Consider the following 18412-nt stretch of genomic DNA (forward strand, 5'->3'; position numbering starts at 1 on the left):
ATTTCTTTTAATTTATATTTATATTTAGCTTTAGAGGCCACATATGATTGATAGCCAGTAGGACACTCTCGTGTTTTTACCACTCTAGAGGGGACTTTAGCACATTTAGGTCAAATAAAAGCAATTTTCCAGTTTTCAGTACAGCCATCACCCCACAATGCAGCTCACTTCATTACGTAGCATGAGGGGGCGTGGTCACGCCAAGCACCGAGGAGCTTGATTGGTCGGCTGAGATTGTCATGAGAGATTCCGGATGTCTGCTGTGGTAAGAAAATTTTGTTTTCTGCCTCTCGTTCTTGACAGCTCGTTCGCTAGCTCGCTCGCTACCGGGATGCCGACGGAACTTAATGTTGCCCATTAGATATTCAACGCAACGTTTTGACCGGACAAAAACCGTAAGTTTTTAACCGAGTGGCTTGATGTTGTCTAGCAGTAGTTGACCACGGTTGCCCGTTTTGCTCACTCTTAAGCCGAGGCCATGAAATTGATCTGTCTCGCTTGCTAGCAGCCAGTGCTAGCAGTGTAAATACAGCCACTGGCATCAGAATCCACCGTCAAACTGTCGGTCTTCTTCGACCGCATGGAATTAGCAGACCGGCTATGATTAGCTAACTCCTGTAATGTACTAAGTGTTAGCTACTGAGCCCTGGAGCAGAGCCAGTCGTTTATGTGTAGTGTAGCTTTAACCAGGCTGTTAGAAGTTACACGGGTAATTCTGTTCGGCATCTTGTTTGTTAGTTGTCCCCCTGTCGTCATGTGACCCTGCCACTGGTTCATTATAAGTGTTCCTATTCATATGAGTTTCAAGGGATAGTTATTTCTTTTTTTCAAGTGTGTTGGAATGCGATATTTATACATTATCAGCACCAACTTCCCTGTTTCCAGCCTGGGACCAGGACACCTACTCTCTTGAGAAGAGAAACAGATTTTAGCCACTCAACAAAAGCCTCACCCAATGATATATTCAAATTTTCCAACCATTAGACAGCCTACAAACTCGAGTTTGTGAAACTGCTGCCTCCCCACACCAAAGTCCATAAAAGAAATTACTGATTTAACATCATGCCATACTTGTTGTTCAGATGTGTTATCTTGAGACTTTGTGCTCATATTCCCAAGTGTCATGAACTCATCTAACAATACAGCAGTAGGCCAGCAGCTCCACATGTCTCCACACAATAAAAAAAAAAACTTGGAGAGTGTAGTGTAGGAGAGAGATGGAGTGGTTGACAAATTTCAGTTTTCAGGTAGAAGTGGCTGTGTAAAGTGGCAAACCTATTCTAAAGACACTGGAGACTCAGTCAGGCATAGACTTCACAAGGTGAGCCTTTTGTGAAGTAGCTGGCTGCCAGCCATTTTGACATCTATAGCAGTCAATGTTAGCCAATGAGTCAAAGAGTCATCTTATCAATGAGAGCGAGTGTCTGACTTCCAGGCCGGATCACAGAAACAGTGGTGTGCTTGGTGTAAAGTCGGTGTTTTAATGTGTCCATACCTTTTACAATGAATTATCCGTTTAGGATGGATGTTGTCTTAAAGGCTCTTGAGCAATTGAACCACTTAAACATATTATATATAAAGCTGTTTGTTTGAAAAGTTGATTGATTATTGTATGTTTTTTATTCTCCAGTGACTGGGATGTTATCATGGAGAGAGATGGTCATCAAGAAGGAGAGGGACAGGGAGTGATCATTCGCAATCCACCCTTGGAGATCAATCCACCTGGTGAATATTTGATTATATTTTTTATTAAATTTATTCTCATCACACTGTTTTCCAAACCAAGTGAAGATAGATTACGGACACCCATTTACATCTAAAATATTATTAAAAAAAAGGTATATATTAAAGCATTTTTTTTTTTTTACAATATTCTAAATAATATCATGAATTCGATATATTAAATTGTTTTATTTTATGTATTTAATCTTAATCTCAATGTCTCATTGAGATTAGAAAAGACTGCAACTGATAGTTATGACAGGAATTTCATATTACTTAATTGTCACTTTTTTAAATAAACAGTGACGTTTCAATCTTTATTTTTCCTTTTGTCATCTTAGCTGACACCTTGGCGACTTCACTGTCTCTCTTGGGGAATCATATGTTTCCTGATCAAGTGGCAAGAGATGACCGTGCCACTGCTGACACACAGGAGCCTGGCGAGTTACCCCCCTCAGAAGTTCCAGCACAGGAGCAGCATCTGGATGCAGAGCCAGTTTCTAACCAGGAAAATCAGCTAGAGACTGAGGAGACTGACAACGCTGAGTGTCAAAACAATGAATCCACTGAGACAGCAAACGGAGGAACCAAGGATGATGCTGCAGACAATGACCAGAACGACTCTGGGGAATTTGTCGTCACAATGCTGGCCAAGGCCAAGCTGGAGGAACAAGGTATTGGTGTGAAGGGGAGGTCATCACCCTTGTTGGAGGCAGGGACCCAGGAATCTCCGGCCTTAATGTCTCATCGCGATGAGGATGTGACGGCTGACAGCTGGCGGCAGCACAGGAAGCACATCTTTGTACTAAGTGAAGCAGGCAAACCGATCTATTCCCGATATGGCAGTGAAGAGGCTCTTTCATCCACAATGGGAGTAATGATGGCACTTGTGTCCTTTGTCCAAAGTGGAGATAATATCATCCGCTCAGTCTATTCAGGTTAGAGCAATAATGGATATTTCTTTCTTCCCCAAAAATAGCTTTCAAGGATATTAAGCATGGGGGTGCTGCTGTTGTTAGTCGAGATATACCAGTAAAGTCATTAATTATCTTTATTTAACGGATGTATTCTCTTCTTTCCAACAGAGAAGCACACTGTCGTGTTCTTGCAGAAAGGACCCCTGGTGTTGGTGTGCGTCTCCAGCAGTCGTCAGTCTGAGGAGCAACTGCGCGGAGAGCTACTTTACGTGTACTATCAGATCATAAGCATGCTCACCCAGGCCAGCATATCCCGCATCTTTGAACATAAGAAGAACTATGACCTGCGGCGACTCTTGGCCGGCTCAGAGAAGATCCTGGATGGCCTCCTCAACCTGGTAGATTCAGACCCCAGCTTCCTGCTAGCAGCAATTCACTGCTTGCCCCTAGCATCCTCTCTCAGGGACTCTCTCAGTCAGATCTTGCAGAAAGCCATCACTACTAATCTGGTCTTCTCCATCCTCATCGCCAAGAACCAGCTGCTGACTATTGTCCAAGAGAAAACTGTCATCGAGGACACCAGGCTGGAACCCGCTGATGTCCACCTCCTACTAAACCTCATCGGAGCCTCCTCTGCTTTTCAGGCTGGGGAGATCTGGACTCCCATCTGCCTCCCTCTCTTTAATCCCGACTGTTACTTTTATGCGTACATTTCTTACTTAGATCCTCCAGAATGCACTGTTTGTTTGCTGCTGCTCTCGACAGACAAGGAGGCTTTTTACGCTGTAGCTGATTGCAAGAGGAAGATAGAGGAGGCTATGTGCGCTCAGAACTCCCTAAGTCTCATCGCCAAAGCCCAGTCGTACAGTGTGAGCCAGGTGGGCGTCTCAGACCTCAGACACTTCATGTACAAACCCTTTGATGTGCCAGACAACTACCGCCAGCTCACTCAGTTCACCAGGTGAGTGAGTGTGTGTGTGTGTTTTTGTGTTTTTCTGTCCTTGTCCAACCAACTACAGGAGGCACTTTATGCTTGAAAAGTGAACCATGGCTTTGTAAAGCATTTTAAATTGCACCTGTGTTGATAATATTGTTTTACAGTGTTTCTGACGTAACAAAAAAATCTGTTTCATAAAAACCATATAAGCAATATTTTATATTGAACATGCTGTATTCCATTAATCCTGCCCTGTCACTTTGCTCATCTCTTGTGGCTCAACTGAAGAAATAGGTGCATTCTCTCAAAACCATGAAAATAAATAATAACACTTCCCTTTACATTGTAATAATAATGTTATTTGCTTTAGTTCAGAACAATGTTATAAAGCAAACGCTTTTGGATTATTTTAGAAGCGATGTTTCAGACATTTAATTGTGTAATTTTGTCTCAGAAGTATCACAAATTATTAGTTTCAGGGATTAAAAAAAACTACCTTCATCATAGTCTGTATGTTTTTGTATGATGAAATCACTGTGGTTCTTTTAACTTTCTTAAATGTCTCTCTGTAAACTATGTGTTTGTGTTTGTGTATGTAGCCCAGAGATGGAGGCACCGTACAGCAGTGAGGAGGAGAAGATGAGACTGCTGGACCTTTATCGTTATATGCACAGCCGCATCCACAGCTCCTCACGGCCCCTCAAGCTCATTTACCACGTTGCTGAGAGAGAAACGCTGCTGGCCTGGGTATGTTCACAAACACACACTTGTTCAGACTCTGACTGCTGATTTTTTTTTTGTTCGTTTTCTGTGTCATGCGTTAGATCATAGTTAACAATGTCCTTATAAAATCTCCCACAGATTTAACTGATGTCTTTCACTGTTGTTTTCACTAATCAATGCAGACTTGCATGCTAATGACTCTTACATATGATAACAACATTTTGACTGCTAATTGCTGATTACATTTCTGACAACGGATCGATAAAGTTAATTATCTTAGCTGTGCAAGGCTTCTGTGGGTCTGAGTTTTACAAAAAGTCAAATGTTCAGTGGGAGAGTTACCGTGGAAGCAGTTATTGTAATTGTGACAATGAACCCTTTATATGGGTCAAAAAGCTCTACCATGGTACAGTTGGGTTTAAGTACAGTACAGCGCGGTTCAGAACAGTAAAGCCCATGGTCAGGCTTGTGTTTCGACGGAGAACAGTACCTTTTATTTGGGAGGCGGCGTGTGCACTGTCTGATGGCCATATCGGCAAAATATATAGCGTGACGTTGGACGTTGCTCGGTTTGTCTCAACAGGACGTCGAGCTTTGTATGAGAATAGACTCCAGGCATTGAAAAAAAAACGGTCGCAAGGAAGTGACGCTTTTCTGTTGCCCAATCAGCTGACTGTTGTGGTCTAGCTCCACCCGTACCATTCCATTACTCTGGTTCCCCAAGGGAAGGGTACCAGAGGAATGGAATTGTTGGGGCCGATTTCAATTTGGTACTATCATTTATGGAGAAACACAAAATTCTGCTTGGTGGAAACAGGGCTTTTGTTGCCACAGGACATTCGTCTGAGTCAAGCCAAGTTACGCTTACACACAATGAACTTAATCAGTGTCCTCCAGTGGAATTGGTTTTCTTAGTTTTGCAATTCATAAAGTTACACACTAGAGCTCTAAATCCCCTCTTCCGATTATGGAAACATAATTTAAGAAAACTGCTTGGTGAGTGTCAAACTGCAACCCTAACAACTAACTAACTAATTAACTAACTAACGTGCATGTAAACACACTGACTCACAAATTGTTGCCTCTTCCTTGGTGCACTCAAATGTCCCTTTTTCCTCCCCACTGCAGGTCACCAGTAAATTTGAGCTGTACACATGCTTCAGTCCCCTGGTGACAAAGGCCTGTGCTATTACAGCTATTACTAAGCTCCTCAGGTGGATTAAAAAGGAGGAGGACCGTCTCTTCATCAGATACCCCCCAAAGTATTCAACCACCCCAAACCCCAGCAAGAGCTCTCGAGGTGGCAAATCTGACCAGCAGGACTCCACAGATAACGGCTTCTTATCTCTTTTATAGGACTCTGGCTCGGCCTTACTCAACAATAGTTTCTACACTGGCTCCATGATATTTTTTGAACCCCATTTTGACACCTGTTGGACTTGACAGACACTGACTACTCGAATCAAAACACTACGTTTTACACTATTTAAGAAGGAATGACGTCTCTGAAGCTAGTATTATTTCCGTAACTTAACAAGAAAGCATGTCATTGCATCATTGCTTTCGATCAGAACGAGTCAGGGCAAAAAAAACAAAACAGTATCAGTGCGTTTTAAATTGAACTGTGGTAGAAATATGATTGCAATGATATTTAAATGTTTTTATATTGTTTTATTACTGCAACACATGAGCGGTTCTCCACACAGACAGTGAATGTATTACACAGATGACGGATCATTCATATGTTACAACAGGTCATTTTCTCTTTCTTGTGTAGGATAAGGAGGACAATTATACTACCTTTCTCAGAGCAGTTATCAGAAGTAGAATTCAAAAACGTTCAAATGGTAAACTGGATATGCAAGTTTATATTTTTTTTTTGTTTTTTTTGGACTCGACATAAACCTGATTAACAACTGGAACAGCCAGAGCAGGGATGGGCCACCATGTGTCATTATGGGGGCATGAATCAGTCGCACCTGCCTGTGACAGAACCTGAAAACATCGTGTCGTTTCAGGTTTCCACTCAAGTTAAAGGTCCAGTGTGTAAAATATAGGGGGCATTTTTCTCATTTGGCAGAAATTTAAGATAAAATAATAAGAATCACGTGATTCTATGAATTGTTTTCATTGCCCCAGAATGGGCCTTTTTATATTTAAATCAGGAGTCTAACTGAAGGTTCTCCAACACACTTGGAAGGGAAGGTGATGTGAGGGACATCCAGCTGCAACATGCAACCTCACTAATACAGGTTAAAATTTGAAATGATCAGGTTTCATTCATTCAACATGTTGCTCCTGATCATTGTCAAAATCATAATCACCATTTTTTTTCCACTGATAAAAGTCAAATCTTCTCTGACTGGAGCCAATCTGTTAAGTTAAGAAAATGCTAAGTTCAGCTCCCATGATGCTTTTTCACGCAGATCCTGCGAGTCGGTCGTCATCTGATGTAGTGAGTACAGGTACTTTTCCTTTTGGATTATACTTTTGTAAAAATTGTCTATAAATGTTAACCTCATCTTTGTGTCCACTGAGAAATTCCCTGTCAGTTCAAGTCTTAAAAGAGTATGTCTAGTATGAAATATGAAATAAATCCCAGGTTGCACAAATGTACACTTGTCCTAATCAATCTACTAAAAAAAAAAATAATAATAATTTTAAAAAATGAATCACTTCGCAGGTGTAATGTATATGCATTTTATTTTTTTGGATGGTGCTCTTGTGTAACATAATACACATTTAAAAAAATTTTTAATTTGTACTCGATGACTAAAATAATGTGTGATTTGATGTATTGAACATTCTTATATCAAACAATCTGGCCTCACCGGAATCAAAAACTAATATTGGCACCAACAAAAACCTAAACAAATGTGTTGTACCAGGGTTGGTGGTGATGAACACTTTCCTGTAAATGCTGATTGATAGACTGTGCGGCAGTATAATAGTTGTATTTCATCTGTCCAGTTAATGTGACAGTGGAAATCAACATGTCAATTGATTGTTTCCCTCCTGACAAGTTACACACGATTGTTAACGCTTGAACTAACCAGCTCAGAGCATTAAAAGGAGCTTCTACTACATTGATCTCCTGTCACATTGTGTGTCAAACATTATTTTATTGTTGTAATTCAGTTAAGAAATGTGGATTCATCTTCCCGTCTTGTCTAACCTCCTTTCACTCTTGATTCATCTTCAAACAACACCATAGCTTGAGGGAAACCCAAGATGCTTCAACACACGTGCACATGTGGTTGTTTCAAACAGCATTTATTCTTGTATGAGAAAATATTGTCTCAGGCAGATTTTGGGATCTTGCAGAATAATTCAAATGACAAGATCGAAAACCTGTGCCAGCAAAACAAACAAACAAACAAAAAAAAAAAAACACCCTCATAGGCAAGTGCAGTCACTGCTGTCCACAGAGCCCAGGTATTTATGCCGCCTCACTGTAAAAAGAACATGTTCTGACATGTTGGTCAATACCATTACTACTACAAGAGCTACTGAGCATCATACATAAATCTTTTCCATATTACTTCTTAAATAACACTCTCGGCTGCCACAAATTTATAAATTAAAATCTAAATTTGATTTTTGCATTCCTTAAATTACTTCATGTAAGCCAATATAAACATACATTTACATATTTACAGAACTATACACATGCACCTTTACTACAGTAACTTTGTATACATACAGTATTTGTATATAGTCGACACACACACACTCACACACACTCACACACACATTTTTATGCCACACGTGGCTCCAGGAGTTGCCAGTCCTTAAGTTATCTTTTTTTTTTTATGGCCAATTGTGCTTTTCAAGTCATTCCAGCCAGATTTGCAATCAACTGCAAGTTCTTCATTTGGGTGATTTCAGTGGACTTTGTCATCATAACCACAAAATAACCTCTGTAGTGGTATCACATCTAAAAAAAGGTACTTCCACATCCTAGTATCATAATACAGTTTCACAATATGGAAAAATAAGTAGAAACCTCTCAAGTCCCACCCACAACATGTCATAGTTGGACTTAAAAATTCAAGAATGTTTTGGCCACAATATATATCAGTGCTTCTACTAATGTGAATCGTATTTTTCTGTAATAATCTACAGAGCAGCGCTTGGTATTAATATACAATATCAATTCAAATGTTGTATAAACACTGGGGTTTTTTTACCTCACAACCTCTCCAGATTCAAAGTGTCAGCTGAACATTTGTCTTTCATTTTTTACTTGAGCATCAATTCGGAAAAACACGAGTTAACATTAAATAAATATTTTTAATTTAATATTGCCAGTACCACTCGGGACAGTGACGGCCCAGATATGACATGATTAAGTGGGGACTCTCACGACCTCGATAAACAGTGACATTTCTATGGCTAATACAATCTAAATACAGTTTTGAATCAAGACAATCCCTTTCATGATCGAATATTTACACTTCTCGACTCACTTTGGCCTAAAATAAAACACATAGCAACAACAGTGGTTGTGTAAAACCGTCTTTCTTTTAAAAAAGTAAGTGAATAAGTGAACAAATTCATCTACAAAATTGTGTTGAAGCACTTTTTCAGCACTCTCTCTCTCCATTTTAAAAACCAGAGCTTCACTTTTGTACAGAAAACCTTCAAAATACCTGCAACTGCTGGAAATGTTGGCAATCCTTATATTTACTTTTCCACCCTTTTTTTTTTTTATCAGTAGAGATGAAGAAGCTTCTTTACATGTAACCAGGCAGCCTGTTAAAAATGATAACGTTTTCCTTTTTAGCTAAAATTTATATAAAATTGGAGGGAGTGAAGTTGACATTTCCTCTTACGTGGTTTAAATGTAATATGGCCCTGTCGTACGCAGTGTGAACAGACTTGCGAACGCTGGGTTTCTTGCCCTCCATTAAGCGCAGCTTGTCTACAGTGTCATCCATCCCCAAGGGCAGTAGTTTGCTACGAGGGAGCCATTGCCTGAAAACCGAAAGAGACAATTATCAGAAATCGGTGGACACGTTCAGCGCTGCCTTCAATCTGCCCATGTGAATCTTACCAAGTTCTTTTAGTGTCAAAGAAGAGCACTAAGAAAAGCTTTTCGCCTTCGTCCGTTTGTCTCCACTCGCCCAGTTTGAGCACCTCCGCGGGAGGCACGGGGATCGGGATGCCGTTGTGAAGAAGCCCTTCCTGGGGCATGTCAGGGTCAACAATCTGTAAAACGGAGTATTCCGTCATTCACCGTTATATCCTCATAAAAGCAACAAGGACCTTTTCGTTATTTCAGCTCTGAGACTTCAATCAAACACAAGTCTGGAATATAAAGTAAAAGAAAGCAGAAATCCATTCTCACCATAGCTGGGTATGAAGGATATCCTCTGCATTTGGCCCAAACTAGGTCCAGTGGTGCGAGCTCTGTCTCAATATCTAAAGACAGAAGTGTAGACTTTCCTGTGAACAGGATATTCCAATATATCCAATTAGTTTGAATTCATGGCAGCTCTGAGGCCCAAACTTAAAACTGAACTTAACCAAACTGGTCATGAAAATTGCAAGTTTTTGGTTTTCTGTGCATAATCTTGCACAGAGGGACTTCAGTGTATTTTGACTACGCTCTCTTGATACACACCAGACCCAGAGACGTCTCCATTCTCACTGTTAGGGACTTTGGCCAGAGCGGGTTTACCCCGACTGCGTTTGGGTGGTGAGACACTACTCCTGAAAACAAGAGAAGAGCAAGAGTGGGGTTATTTTTAACCTGCAATTAAATGAAAAAATTAATTAAATCCAATATTCACTGTTTAGCTCGGGTTGAATCTCCTTCAACTTATTTGCGAAATGTGTGGGTCCTTTTGCTTCTTATGACACATTTCCACCATACAGTTCTAGCACGCCTCAACTCCACTCGTTTTGTTTGCTTTTCCATTAGGGACAGTACCTGGCGAGGTGAGCCGATACTAAAATGTGACGTTGTCAGACCGGCTGCCACTGATTGGTCAGAGATTGTCGTTGCCGGAAGAGTCATGAGCGCGACGTCCGACACGAGAATCAAACCGAACAATGCCAAACTGTAGATCAGTAGGAAAACATGCCTTAATCTCCAACACACTAGTTTGCGTGTATAAAACGTCACGGCAGTTTCGTGCGGACGTGAGATGACGACACCGTCCAACGACGTGCCTGATACCAAACCGAGTAGAGTTGAGCCGTGTCGTGACGATCCGGGTCGTGCTAGAAATGTATAGTTGAAAAGTGACTAACTAGTCACTAACTTAATCTACTTGTTGGTTCTAAACAGATAGTGTACAGTGAGTTTTTGAAGAAAAAAAAAGCTCCATAAAGATACAGTCAGGTTCTAATTCTCAGTAGTGATTCACTGTTGAAAATACAAGTAATAAGTGATAATGATGTTCGTTGATAATAACTGCCTGTATAATTACAATGACCAGGATTATGCAGCTCTCTGTACTCACTTCAGTGTTTGGTCGTCGTCGTCATCATCATGGTCTGCAGAGTGGTGCTTCCCATTAGTGAGGCCTGACACACACACACACACACACAAATGAAATCATGACTGATGTGGACTGAATGAAGAACGTATCAGAGGATTAAAATCATCTGTCTTGTTCTCACCTGCTTCTCTGACTGGCGGCGAGTGTTTGTCCGCTTCGCCCTCGGAGCTGAGTCCTCTGGACCTCAGGTGGTGCGAGGACGGGGAGTGAGGTGCAGGGGAGGGGTTTGGAGTGGGAGGTAAGGTGGTCACACTGGGTGACTTTGGACTAGCAGGGGTGCTGTCCAACCCGTTGGTTTTGTCCTCGGACGTTTTACTGTTCTGTTGTGGCGGGGACTTGTTTTTCGTCAGCCGCGCCCCGTTTTTCGCTTTCTTAAACAAAATGGAGGTGCGGCGGCCGACTCCCGCCAAAGGCAGAGTCGGGGGTTTCCCCAGAGGCGTGACCTCGTGAAAAGCCTCTGGTTGAGAGGACGGCGTTTCACCGACCTCGGCCTCGTCTTCGCCTTGGCTTTTGCTCCCGCTGCGGGACGACCGCTGACGCTTGTAGGAGCGCCCGGGTGACCTCCGCCCTCCGGTCACGATGCCCAGTACAGGAGGTTCTAGAGGAGCATCGCCTGGCAGTGGTGACGACACCGGACAGGTAAGTTCTAACACGGGAGGGGAGTCATCTGCGTAGAGGAGACATTTGATTAGATTCATTAATGATTAATAAACATTAGAGCTGCAACTAGCGATTATTCTCATAATTGATTCATCTGTCGATTATGTTCTCGATTAATCGTTTGGTCCATAAAATGTCAGAAAACCTTAACAAATGTTGATCGGTGTTCGTCAAAACTGGAAATGATGATGCTCTCAAATGTCCACAAACCAAAATGATTAACTTTTAATGATTTCTTTGTTGTCCAGAGCAAAGAAATGAAGACAATACTCACATTTAAGAAGCTTAAACAATCAGAAATCTTGTTTTAATCATGAAAAAAGCTTCAAACCGATTGTTTATCAAAATAATAAGTAATAAATAAAACGTGATTTAAAAGGATTGATAGATCTAAATTTCTGACAGCTGCTTTTCTGTGGTTTTATCACAATCAATGAACAATTGATAACTACATTATTAATACAGTTATCAGTTAAGAAATATGTAACATTTCTAGTCCAATGTTTTATATTTCATTAACATAAACACACAGAAATTAGATTTATATTAAAATTATACAAAATGATTTTACCTGTCCCACAGTTAGACACTGCAGTCAAACGTCCACTGTCCACACTGTCCATCTTCTTTGATTTCTTTTCCTTCTCCTTCTTCTTTTTCTTCTTGGTCTTCCTCTCCTCCACCTCTTCCTCTTCATCATTGTCTTTTCCTTCATCTTCTTTGTCATTACTGCTCACACACTGAGCGCTTTGCTGCTGCTGCTGCTGCTGGTTCATCTTCTGTCTGAGTGCGTTGATTTCCCGGCGCAGCAGCCTGATTCGCTTGGTTCGTCCGCCACTGGTTCTCATGGACGCGACGACATCCAATTTATCCAGCAGGGCCTTTAGTTGCTCGTCTGTGGTTAAGTGTAGTCTGTTCTCTGGGTCCAGAAGAGAGTCAACTAAGAGGGGGCAAAAAAAAACATTGAGTAGTTTAGCCGTGTGACTTTAATTACAAGGAAACACGGAGCTCCAATTTCCAACTCACCGTCATCCCACGTACAGTGGTAGAAGCCATGTTTGTTTGGGGCATCTGGGAGATGCATGCCGGTGTTGGGGTCTAAGCCAATGCTTTGAGACTGTCTGTGGGCGTGGCGGAGGACAGCGCCACCCACCTCCCGTAACTGCAAAGCTGCCTTGTGAAACATGGTGTCCTTGGAGTTGTATTTGAGGCAGTTAGAAATCATGAGTTCAAAGTCTCTCTGCAGGTCTGCGATGGAGCAGTACGCATGCCCCTCCAGTTTGGCGCGCATGGAGGAGAAATCCATGGGCTGGGAAATGAACTCCAAGTAATCTGGGACCTCGAGAAATCAGAATCATGTCATCAGATTATTAGCGGATTCGCAAAAAACGGGAAAAAGGAAATGTGCTGCTGTGTGAAAAGTATAAATTTAATCTGACTTCACCAACCTCTGATAGATTGACCGGCTGAGAGAAGATTTTGGCTGTGTCCTTCTCCTGCAGTTGTTCCAGGGTAGATCGGAGAAGCACCAGTGCTGGGGTCAACTTCAACTCGAGAGCAGCCTGCTGAATTTTCATCTGAAGAGAGACGACGAGAGCGAAAACAAGGCCGCCGATCACAGTTATCACAATTTCAAGGTAAAAAGCCTGGACTCAAACAGTCTTTAAATTATGACACATATGCATATATTCATATTTGATAAGTGACTCAGTTAATTATTGCAATTTAAGCAGAGACGTTTGGGATGGAAGTATAATGAAAGTAACCCTGAATAACAATTAGAGCTCATCTCGTGCCCGACACTTTCAGTTCCTCACCTGTTCTCTCTTTAGCCTCTCTCTCTTACGGATCAGCTCCACCAGAAGTCTGGCTCTTTCTAGGTCTTGCCTCAGCTTCTGCCAGTATCGAAGCTCCTCTCTTGCGGCACTTAGCTTCTCATCCGGCTCCCGCTGGACACAAAACAAAAGTAAGTACAGATTTCTGTATTTTTCGTCCCTTCTTGACCATTGAGGGATGTGTGGTGTGCGATTTTATACCCACACCAGTTGGTTAAAACAAGTTAGGACAACCCTTAGCATCATAACAGAGTGGTGTCTAGGTTAAAAACTCAGTGGCATCTAGTGGTGAAGTAATACAGATATTACAATACATGTGACTCCAATAAATCATTTCAAATTACGACTCACTGTTACTTTAAAACTCTACACTTTCGCCCTTTCCAATAATGAGAGGTCCACAGTGAAGACGGTAGAACAGTCGAGGGTTACGTCAGAGCTTGCCATCTAATCTATTTGATTCAGCTATTAAGTACAAGTGTGAAGTCTGGGCTTTTTGGCTCCTTTCTGGTTCTCTGAAATCCTTGCACTCTGCTTTTCATAAATGTAAATTCTCACAGAGATCCAGACATGTAAATCCATTCTGGATCTCAGTTCTGAACGAGTTATGGGCCAGGATTTACACAGCTTAAAGCAGAAAGCGTTTTACCTTCCTGCTGACAATGATCAGCAATGGTCAGGGGGATAGGTGATCCTTCAGTGTGATGAGATCAGTGACACGTTCTGGTTTCACACTGCTAGAAAAATGTAGCCACATGGCAACTGTGGTCTGAGGGATCATAGCACTAATGTGCTCTGTGTGTCCTGGGTGCGTTCACACCTGAGAGCCATCCACAACTGAGACGGATTAAACGTGGTGGTAATGATTTTCATTTTCAGTAATTCAACCACCTCCTGTGAAATATCACACGATCAAAAACGCATCATTTAACAATGCAATTGTTGTGTTGCAATTCCTCTTTTGTTGACATCACTTGTCCATAATCTCACTCCTCACCTGCTCTGCAGTCTTGTGTGCCTGCAGATGGGAATGGAGTCGACGTATTAAAGGCATCCCGTTTCGTGACTGCCGCTTTAGTAACCAGTAGTTGTGAAGCCGCTGCATGAACTGATTCTTTCTCTGGACTTCAACTCCTGTGCAGATCTTGTTCAGTCTGTGGAGATGTAAGAGTTATGGATGAAAACCTTCAGGGGTCATACTGGTTGCCATAACAACTTCACATGAGACAAACTTGAGATAAAGTAAATTACAATATTAGCAAATGTCAGTAAAAAAAAAACACATTTAGGCATTTCTGGCAAATTTCTCAAGAAGAATATTCATACAAATATTATTATTAATTCAAGGCATTAGACACGACTGCAAAATTGACTGTGTTATATGGTCAAGTACATGGTCAGATCTACGATCATGCTGGCTGAATGAATTCTTTCATAATACAAGTGTCACACCTGTGAGAAGGGATCTGAGGCACGAGCAGCACAGGCACATTTGAGCGACGCGTTGACCCACCAGACCCTTTAGTGTTCTTCTTCTTCTGGCCTTTAGTAGCCTTCTTGTTTGACGGTGAGGGGGAGCTCTGAGTATAGGACCTTTGACCTCGGTTCCCTCTGCCACCCACCAGTCTTCCTTCCACGGACTCGTCTCCTGATCCGTCCCGCCGAAACCCAACAGGGGAGTGATGCTCACAGAAAGCAGTCTTCTTCACGGAGAAGGTGGTACCATTGACCCCTGTCTCCCGGACCGGGTCTATCTTCATAAAGAGCCCGGCCTTCTGAGCACAGGTGACATGAAAGGCCCTGTAACAGTTGGCTTTGTGGCACTGAATAGATGCTCCTCTTCCCTTTTGCTTACACAGGTAACAGGTGAGCTTCCAGCGAGCAGTGGGGATGTTCTTGACCCCCTCAACAGGTTCCAAAAACACTGTGTTGGCAAAGCACACCTCTGGGATCCATATGGCACAGACAACATGGGCCCAACGTCCATCACTTGTCTGTTTGAAGGCACCTCCTTGGTTGGGACAGAGCACACAGTCTACAGGGCGGGAGGGGGACTGCAGGCAGCAGCGGCACAGCCACTGGCCCTCGGGGACGTAGGGCACGCCGTAACACTCCTGGTGGACGGCCAAGTTGCAGATGTCACAGAACAGGATGACATTACTGTTGAGACACTCGTCGTCCAAGCACACGCAACAGAAGGCGTCCTCGTCGACGGTATTCTGGGACAGAGCCTGGCTGCGGGACTCCAGGATGGATTCCCTCTCCAGGCGATCAATCAGCAGCTCAAACGTGTCCGCAGATACAGAGGCGTGACCGTCACACACCCTCTTCTGGTTCACCATCTCCAGCCAGGCCAGGTCCTCCTCATCCATGTCATACTCTGCCACACTGTCCTGTTCCTCTCCCGACTTTTCAATGAAACGGTAATATGCCTTAGGGAGAGGAAGTGCTTCTGTGGGACAAACTGTACTCAGCGTTCGAAAGGTGGGCTCAGGAAGAGCGCTTTGGTTGGATGAGTGCTGAAAGGAATTGGCCTCTCCTGTGTGCTGGTGTGAGCCCGATCGTTGGTTCTGATGAGTCGTATTTTTCCCACTCTTCCTGCTTTTACTGTTTGAGGGCTTCCTCCACGACCTGGTCTTATTCTGCGTCTGCTCACTGTTTTCCTTATTACTGTTACATTCAGTAATGTCCTGGGCCGTCATCTCATCCTCGGTTATGATGGGCAGAGGATCGGTGATGTTAATCCGATGGAGCCGTCCATCTAGGTCCACTTCCACTATTTTCTGAGCCTGAGCATATGTCAAAGTCTCCCTGGACGGTGAGAGTTGCAGTCTGTAGGGAGAGGGAGGCCGCAACTGGCCAGACGATCCCCTACCCCTTCCTCTCCCTCGTCCTCGACCCCTACCCATGTTGACTCTGTAAACAGCTGTCTCACATTCCCACCTCCTCAACTTCCGCATGGGAGTTTACACCAGTACCCTTACAAATGAGAAAGAAAAACATGGATGCAGGGATTTAGATTACTATGTCAACAGTAATAGTTTTGACTTCATGTACAATGGAAAAGAAAAAAGTCAGAACAAAATACTACGTAAACTGCCCATCTTGTATATATAAAAGCTTATTTTGATTAGATTACAGTACAGAACACATTCTGTACTTCAACTTTGTTTGTTAGTGTTTATCTGTCATTACTATGCTGACAAATACTATACATCGTCACTAGCATGTGAAATATGGTATCTGAATCTGGTTTTACTGAGTATTCAATTAAATTAGTTATCACACCAGTAGTACACATAGTAAATGTAGCATTTGATAATTATATGTAAGGTCTCGATTGCTAGTTTTGTGTCCTCTTCAATAGAACATGATGTAAATTTTGTAAATCATGTTTCCATTGTGAAGGAAAATGATGATAAATTAAAGCACATGTGAGTCGACACAAGTGGGATTGACAGCTAGTATCATCCAATAGACGCCTGGTTGTAGGTGACTCATCTCAACTCCTTTTTTGCAAAACCTCAACACGGCATATGGGTGGCGTCACAACTGGTTGCCAATTGGTGATGACCCACTTTGCGCCACCTACTATTTATCTTGGTAAATTAATTCCCAATATTTAGAGACAGTAACAGCAGCAGACGGAAACATAAGAGCTGCAACTAATGATTATTTATTATACTCAACTAATCGTTTGTTCCATAAAATGTCAGAAACCTTACAAAATGTCGATCAGTGTTTGTCAAACCTAGAAATAATGATGTTCTCAAATGTCTTGTTTTGTCCACAAACCACAATGATTCCGTTTTTAGTGATGTTATAAGGAGCAAATAAACGAAGAATATATTCACGTTTAAGAAGCCAAAACGAAAAAAGTTTCAAACCAATGAACCGATTATCAAAATAGTGATCAATTAATAATTGAGTAATTGTTTCAGCTCTAAAGAATCAATATAAATTTGTCCTGTGTTCTTTGCTGATCAGTTACTACTTTGTCAATAAAAAAAAAAGATAGTTCAGAGAATAAAAACAGTGGTAAAAAAGATGTAAATAAATAAATAAATTATCAACCTTATTAATTGACAATTGATTAAATAATTACAAAATCTGTAATACTCTCAACACATTGTGTAATCCGCTGTGTGCCTATGATTAAATGTTCTTCTCCAAAATTAAAAAAAGTTAAAAAATAAATAAATAAAAAAGGGGGTCAACTGTGGTGCCGCTGTCATGAAAACACAACATGTTACCTCAAGTACTCCAGCTGCACACATACAACAGTTGAAACGTGCTGCCCAGCTGTTCCCTCATTGGCCCAACTGGGAGCCTGTCATACTGCCATGTTTCTGCTCGTCCAATCACATGACAGCATCCTCTATTTTCCCCTCCCACCCCGTTGCTGTGCGTAGTTTGGTTGAAGAGCGCTAAATACCAACCCGAGTATCTAACATCTGTCAGCCATTTTAGGCTCACAACAGCAGAGGCAACGTTTGTGTTGCAAGTTGATTAGCAGCCGAATTATACACGCTAATAGCCGCCAGAGAGCAAACCCACTGTGTGCACCGTGTGCCAATGTTCATATTAACGGCGTGTTGTATTTACATCACGACACTGTCGACGTGCAACGTTTCGGGCGTTTGCTTTGGAGTCCAGACCCCTGCAAAAAAAAAAAAGCTTGTCTCTGGCTGATGCGATAACGTTGCTCGGTCGGACAGGACACACACAGAAGTCGTGTAACCAAACAGCAGAATTTACGAACAAAGCTGAAAACACGGGAGAAAACACCAGCGCCGTTTACCTTGAACGACGGTCCGCTGCAGTGCGAGTGCCAAACTGAAGAACTGCAACTAGCCTTTAATGTCAGCTAGCGTCAGACTACAGTCAAGGCGGACATGCTAGCCGTTAGCCTAGCTAGCCGGTCATTTCAGGAGCGACAGCGTCATCTTCAGCACTTCACTCCTCCACAGCGACTCCGCTCCAGCACACACACTCGATCCGGTCTCATGTCTGTGCTGCAAAGCTTTCAAACGCCGCTGCTAAACACGGAGAAGCCAAAGAAATCCCTAAGATATAGAATTAATGTACCTTGGATGAGGCTAAATATTC

General features: G+C 42.3%; 2 protein-coding genes across 4 annotated transcripts; one reads left to right on the forward strand and one right to left on the reverse strand.

Annotated features, from left to right (window-relative positions):
* Window positions 1–262: 262 nt before the first annotated feature.
* Window positions 263–7383, forward strand: mon1bb (MON1 secretory trafficking family member Bb). The gene is made up of 6 exons (XM_044023714.1): window positions 263–395; window positions 1631–1725; window positions 2064–2660; window positions 2808–3600; window positions 4176–4323; window positions 5428–7383. The coding sequence occupies exons 2-6, from the start codon at window positions 1647–1649 to the stop codon at window positions 5653–5655; spliced, it is 1845 nt and encodes a 614-aa protein (XP_043879649.1). The 5' UTR covers window positions 263–395; window positions 1631–1646; the 3' UTR covers window positions 5656–7383.
* A 173-nt stretch (window positions 7384–7556) lies between these two features.
* Window positions 7557–18406, reverse strand: brpf3a (bromodomain and PHD finger containing, 3a). Of its 3 annotated transcripts, none has more exons than XM_044023710.1 (13): window positions 18105–18406; window positions 14756–16282; window positions 14301–14457; window positions 13286–13417; window positions 12917–13045; window positions 12510–12807; window positions 12040–12408; window positions 10930–11475; window positions 10770–10833; window positions 9926–10014; window positions 9650–9747; window positions 9356–9510; window positions 7557–9276 (listed from the first exon to the last, which is right to left on the reverse strand). In XM_044023710.1, exons 2-13 carry the CDS (start codon window positions 16261–16263, stop codon window positions 9093–9095), a joined length of 3729 nt encoding a protein of 1242 aa, XP_043879645.1. In that variant the 5' UTR covers window positions 16264–16282; window positions 18105–18406; the 3' UTR covers window positions 7557–9092. The 3 variants fall into 3 exon arrangements, with proteins under 3 accessions (XP_043879645.1, XP_043879644.1, XP_043879647.1); XM_044023709.1 differs by having other exon boundaries at window positions 12495–12807; XM_044023712.1 differs by having other exon boundaries at window positions 9650–9723; window positions 12495–12807; window positions 18105–18405.
* Between the last annotated feature and the right edge of the window lie 6 nt (window positions 18407–18412).

The sequence above is a fragment of the Solea senegalensis genome, linkage group LG4 (assembly GCF_019176455.1).
Source record: "Solea senegalensis isolate Sse05_10M linkage group LG4, IFAPA_SoseM_1, whole genome shotgun sequence".
Taxonomy (NCBI): Eukaryota; Metazoa; Chordata; class Actinopteri; order Pleuronectiformes; family Soleidae; genus Solea; species Solea senegalensis.